Source organism: Pinus tabuliformis, chromosome 9 (assembly GCF_031772625.1).
Source record: "Pinus tabuliformis cultivar Carrire ecotype Pingquan chromosome 9, CPIR1, whole genome shotgun sequence".
NCBI classification, from domain to species: Eukaryota; Viridiplantae; Streptophyta; class Pinopsida; order Pinales; family Pinaceae; genus Pinus; species Pinus tabuliformis.
In genome coordinates, this window is record NC_142307.1 from 1,385,459,739 (window position 1) to 1,385,465,738 (window position 6,000).

A 6,000-nucleotide genomic window follows, 5' to 3' on the forward strand; every position below is an offset into this window, starting at 1 on the left:
AACATGTTAGTGAATAGAAGCTTCAGTCAAAAGTACAGTCCCAAGTCTTTCGAGGAACTGGTTGGGCAGAGCATTATTGCTCAAGCTCTTTCCAGTGCAATTAACAAATTTAAGATTGCACCCTTTTATCTTTTTCATGGGCCCAGAGGTACAGGGAAGACATCTGCTGCAAGAATATTTGGTTTTTCTTTGAATTGCATGGCTGATTGCAATGCAAAGCCCTGTGGAAATTGCAACGGGGGAAAGAATAAGAATAAAGAATAAGAAAGCTTTCGCCAACAGAGAACGAGAATGCCGAGGAGCCATGAAATGAGTGACCACAAAGTAGAGCGATCAAGTGAAGAACTGGTGTGAATATTCGGCTGACTATGTACCATGGCTTTTCTGTCACCTTCTTCACCATCGAATGGATGGACGGCTCTCCTCACCACACCCTGCCATCTTCGTCAAGGGACATGATCCGCTTCATAGAGCTCCCCGATGTTCAGATCGAAGGGGATCGAGGCGCCTCAGATTGCTGTCCTCTCTCATCCATCCACAGACGCTTGGCCTCTCTTCGTTGACGCTTGGTTTCTAAAAAGGCTGATGATCTAATGATTGGAGTTTATTCCATCGTCTAACAATCAATCTAAGGGCCCATAACGAGACACCGCGGCACGAAGGGGAGTTCCTCTCAGAGGGAACGCCTTACGGCGTAAAAATATGTTTTATAATTAATTAAATATTAAATTATTATTATTATTTCTATTTTCTCAATATTTTACTGTATATTTTTTAATTCAATTTTATTGTTTTTAATTCATTTTTTTTCCTTCTTATTTCCATGTTTCACATTTACAACTTATTCCTCAACCATCATTGCAGAATAAGATTTCAATTCTTTTCACAAATAAAATAATACAAAATATCAAATTTTAATATTATAAAATTAAAAATTTTACTGTATATTTTTTAATTCAATGTTATTATTTTTAATTCATTTTTTTAATTCAATGTTATTATTTTTAATTATTTTTTTTTCATCTTACTTCTGTGTTTCACATTTACTTCTTACTCAACCATCATTGCAGAATAAGATTCCAATTCTTTTCACAAATAAAATAATACAAAATATCAAATTTTAATATTATAAAATAAAAATTTTACAATTAACTCAAGATTGCTTTAGCTAACTAAGTTCAAAATTTATAAATACATCTACAATATGACCCCTCTGTAAACCATTACAAATGTTATGTTTCAGTGATGAAAAGCCAAAACTTCTAAACCCAATTTATAAGTGTCTATAAGATCTATATGACCTCTGTGAATAGTTATAAATCTTATGCTACAATTATGAAAATTCATATACATCCGCCCAATACAGCTAAAGCTTTTAAATTATCTCTGAACCTTAAATATAGGAATATATATGATGATTTTCATGTAAATTAGGTTTTTATGCATGATTTGACTTCATATATAATCTTGCATTTAGAAGTTTGCTTTGAACCGTTCTGATGTTCATCATACTCATTACTCAGAAAGAAATTAAAGACAATTAGAGTTCAAAGCAGGAACACAACAATATTTTACATGAGTAGAGTGATTTCATTTCAGATAAATTGGTTATGACCAGCAAGCAACATATAGGACATTCAAAAACAGAGTATATATGGGAGATTCAAAACCGTGTCTTCTCATGACAAGCATTCCATAACTGACACCACCAATGATCAGAACAAGCAACAGACACTTGAATGTAACTTTGCCCTGCCTGCATTCCCCTCTGCCTGCCCCTCCCCCTGTTCTAAAAATCCACACCAACCCTTTGTGCAGAAATGGAGTAGTCCAGACTCCAAACCCATGCCTTTCTTAAAGCAACCCTTCCATTTCTTGCCCTGGGCAGATCACATGGGCATTATCAAGTCGGGTGCATATGCAGAAACTGCATACGCAGGTATATAATCAAACTTAAGCCAGATATGATGTATCTCCATACCCAACCCACCAAAAGCCCATGCATATTATACAGTCTTCCCCAACTGGGACATTTTTAAATTACAAAAACACCCTTTTGGGATTAAAAACTGAAAACTACCCCAATAACTCCAGCAAATCAACTACATCACCACAATCATCATCATCCTCATCCTCATCCCCATAATCATCACTAGAATTGGAATCACATTGAATAGTAGAACAGGTTTGAAAAGAAATGGGAAACCTGCTAACCCTAGGCATGGATGCCAAAACAAATCTCTGAACCTTGTCAATGGCCACAATTGAAGGAGGCTCCTCAATAAGCTCCTGCTGCACGTACTGGTTGCTCACATAATAACCCACACGTGTAAACTCCCGCCCTCTGTAAGAGCAGCTCAGAACAATGGCCGCCACACCCAATAAGTCCTCGGATCGAATCAACTCAACCTCTGGAGAATCCGCCTGGAAAAGAATTAAAATTGAAGAAAATCTCAAAACCCCAGAACTACAAATAAATAAACTCAAATCCCATCAGAAACTGCATTGATTATTGATCAATACCTGCAGGACAAATCGATAATTCCCGACTTTCACAGGTTCGACGTGCACAGTCTGAAGGACCTGATCATAGCTTTCGTCCTCTGCGCATCCCACATATATGAGGTTCCATTCCAGATCTATAACAGTAGAAGCCAATGGGATTAAATTTTACACAAAAATCCCTAAAAAATGGCTATAGACATACCATCAATTTGAAGCAAAACTGACCATAATTGAGGGGAAGAAGGATCTCCTAATTTAGAAGTTTTCTTTGAACCATTCTGATGTTCATCATACTCATTACTCAGAAAGAAATTAAAGACAATTAGAGTTCAAAGCAGGAACACAGCAATATTTTACATGAGTAGAGTGATTTCATTTCAGATAAATTGGTTATGACCAGCAAGGAACATATAGGACATTCAAAAACAAAGTATATATGGGAGATTCAAAACCGTGTCTTCTCATGACAAGCATTCCATAACTGACACCACCAATGATCAGAACAAGCAACAGACACTTGAATGTAACTTTGCCCTGCCTGCATTCCCCTCCGCCTGCCCCTCCCCCTGTTCTAAAAATCCACACCAACCCTCTGTGCAGAAATGGAGTAGTCCAGACTCCAAACCGATGCCTTTCTTAAAGCAACCCTTCCATTTCTTGCCCTGGGCAGATCACATGGGCATTATCAAGTCGGGTGCATATGCAGAAACTGCATACGCAGGTATATAATCAAACTTAAGCTAGATATGATGTATCTCCATACCCAACCCACCAAAAGCCCATGCATATTATACAGTCTTCCCCAAATGGGACATTTTTAAAATTACAAAAACACCCTTTTGGGATTAAAAACTGAAAACTACCCCAATAACTCCAGCAAATCAACTACATCACCACAATCATCATCATCCTCATCCTCATCCCCATAATCATCACTAGAATTGGAATCACATTGAATAGTAGAACAGGTTTGAAAAGAAATGGGAAACCTGCTAACCCTAGGCATGGATGCCAAAACAAATCTTTGAACCTTGTCAATGGCCACAATTGAAGGAGGCTCCTCAATAAGCTCCTGCTGCACGTACTGGTTGCTCACATAATAACCCACACGTGTAAACTCCCGCCCTCTGTAAGAGCAGCTCAGAACAATGGCCGCCACACCCAATAAGTCCTCGGATCGAATCAACTCAACCTCTGGAGGATCCGCCTGGAAAAGAATTAAAATTGAAGAAAATCTCAAAACCCCAGAACTACAAATAAATAAACTCAAACCCCATCAGAAACTGCATTGATTATTGATCAATACCTGCAGGACAAATCGATAATTCCCGACTTTCACAGGTCCGACGTGCACAGTCTGAAGGACCTAATCATAGCTTTCGTCCTCTGCGCATCCCACATATATGAGGTTCCATTCCAGATCTATAACAGCAGAAGCCAATGGGATTAAATTTTACACAAAAATCCCTAAAAAATGGTTATAGACATACCAGCAATTTGAAGAAAAACTGACCATAATTGAGGGGAAGAAGGCTCTCGTAGGAGATCTCGAGCTGAAATGGATTGGGAAACATGGCAGGATTGTCCAGCACGGTCACATTAGTTATGCTCACGCAGCTCGCCATCTTTCTCTCTGAGCTGCAACTGCTTGCTTCTCTGGTTTGGCAAGGATCTTGCTAATAATATCTCCACTTTGGCAGAGGCCTCGCTAATTCATCCATCCACAGACGCTTGGCCTCTCTTCGCTGACGCTTGGTTTCTAAAAAGGCCGATGATCTAATGGTTGGAGTTTATTCCATCGTCTAACAATCGATCTAAGGGTCCATAACGAGACACCGCGGCACGGAGAGGAGTTCCTCTCAGAGGGAACGCCTTACGGCGTAAATATAAAGTTTTGTCTCGAAATATTTTCGTTTTAAATTATTTTTGTTTTAAATATAAAATTTTGTCTTAAAATATTTTTGTCTCAAATTACTTTTGTCTTAAAATATTTTTGTCTCAACCTATTTTTGTCTTAAAATTTATATTTGACACAAATCAATTGATATTAATTTTTAATATAAAATAACTAAAATAAAAAATGATTTTTTCTCAAAAAAATATCTCGAAATTGCCCTTGGTAAAAATGATTTTTTCTCGAAAAAATAAAAATAAAAATAAATTAAAAAGTCTCAAAATTGCCCTTGGTGTAATAGTGGCTGCACGTTCTGCCGCTCTGCGGGTATGGAAACTGTTGAGACCCTCCCAGCACTGGTCGGCTGAGCTCCACACTCTTGTCTGGGTTTTCGAGATCATTGTAGAAATCGTAGGCATACAGTCTGTCCCTCTGCTTCCTCCCAGGCTCTGCCATTTCATCGTATTCGCCTCTCAGCTTTCTCAGTTCATCATTCCTCAGTTTTATGAGCGCCGGAGGACAATTCGAAGGGAGATAGCTCTGCAGATTACAGTAAAACACGGTTAGTGGCACATAATTCGTCAGTTCCATTCAAAACATTGTACTCGATCTCAGAGATGTGAACAATGTAAGGGTAGTTTGCTTACACAACTCATGCTTTTGTTCAGGCTATTTGGCTCTAATGTATTTTATTTAAAGGTAAAAGGATGCCATGTTTTTTATTTAAAGGTAAAAGGATGCCATGTTTTATAAGTAGGTAAAATGATTTCAGGTTAATTTTGTGAGTGGTTTTAAATCGGTTACCTGTTACCTGGCAAAACCATGAATTCTTATACACCTCAATCTAGATGAAAGACATTGGCAAAACCATGAATTCTTATACACCTTGATCTGGACATACACTTAGACTTCTAAAACTGTTGATAACTTCACCCATCAAATTTACCTAAACCACTCTAACAATCAATCAGGAATTACACATAACACTACATATCTAATCTACACATAACACTACATGCCCGATTAGAGAAAAAGATACGGCATGTATTCTCTGCGGAGGCGGGATACACCCACGAGTTGCAGTCGAAATGAACGTTGCCAAGATGGGGAGCTTTAAGCGTGAGTGAGTTGAGGAAGAACTCATCATGATTCGAATTAGTGATGAGGACAGCTCCAGGGGATCCGAAGTCGGAGTCCCAATCAAAATCGATACTATACGTAGTCTGGCCTGTAACGGCCAGTCTTTCAGGGGTAGAATTCCAGTTTCGGAGAAGCGCTTTCTCGCCAAACTTTCCATTTCCACTGCCTCCAGATGAATTTTCGAACAGCTTACATATTAAATTATAGAAAATTGGGTGAATCAAAAGGAAAAAGCAGCTTGAGGATTGAATCTATATGAAGGGAAAGCAGCACCCACTGGAATCGATTTGAGATGCGCTGACGAGCTGGAATGAAACTCCCTTCCGAATCAGCTCGCTAAGATCGTCTAGGATGTCTGCACTGAAATCGCTAAAATCTAAAACATTTTTCTTTTGTAGCACCACAGACCCTTCAATTTTCTTTTGCTGTGCAGACGTAAAGTCCTCTGCAAGTTTATCCAT

The 6,000-nt window shown here is 38.5% G+C and overlaps 2 protein-coding genes and 1 pseudogene across 2 annotated transcripts; all 3 read right to left on the reverse strand.

Moving 5' to 3' along the window:
• Window positions 1-6,000, reverse strand: part of LOC149153659 (putative linoleate 9S-lipoxygenase 5) — a 52,256-nt pseudogene extending 46,256 nt beyond the window's left edge.
• LOC149153660 (uncharacterized) lies at window positions 2,044-3,794 on the reverse strand. Its single transcript, XM_089439335.1, has 5 exons — window positions 3,778-3,794; window positions 3,395-3,632; window positions 3,044-3,167; window positions 2,524-2,639; window positions 2,044-2,424 (listed from the first exon to the last, which is right to left on the reverse strand). The coding sequence occupies exons 1-5, from the start codon at window positions 3,792-3,794 to the stop codon at window positions 2,077-2,079; spliced, it is 843 nt and encodes a 280-aa protein (XP_089295461.1). The 3' UTR covers window positions 2,044-2,076.
• On the reverse strand, window positions 3,344-4,163 carry LOC149153661 (histone chaperone ASF1B-like). The gene is made up of 3 exons (XM_089446091.1): window positions 4,019-4,163; window positions 3,812-3,927; window positions 3,344-3,712 (listed from the first exon to the last, which is right to left on the reverse strand). The coding sequence occupies exons 1-2, from the start codon at window positions 4,128-4,130 to the stop codon at window positions 3,872-3,874; spliced, it is 168 nt and encodes a 55-aa protein (XP_089302217.1). The 5' UTR covers window positions 4,131-4,163; the 3' UTR covers window positions 3,344-3,712; window positions 3,812-3,871.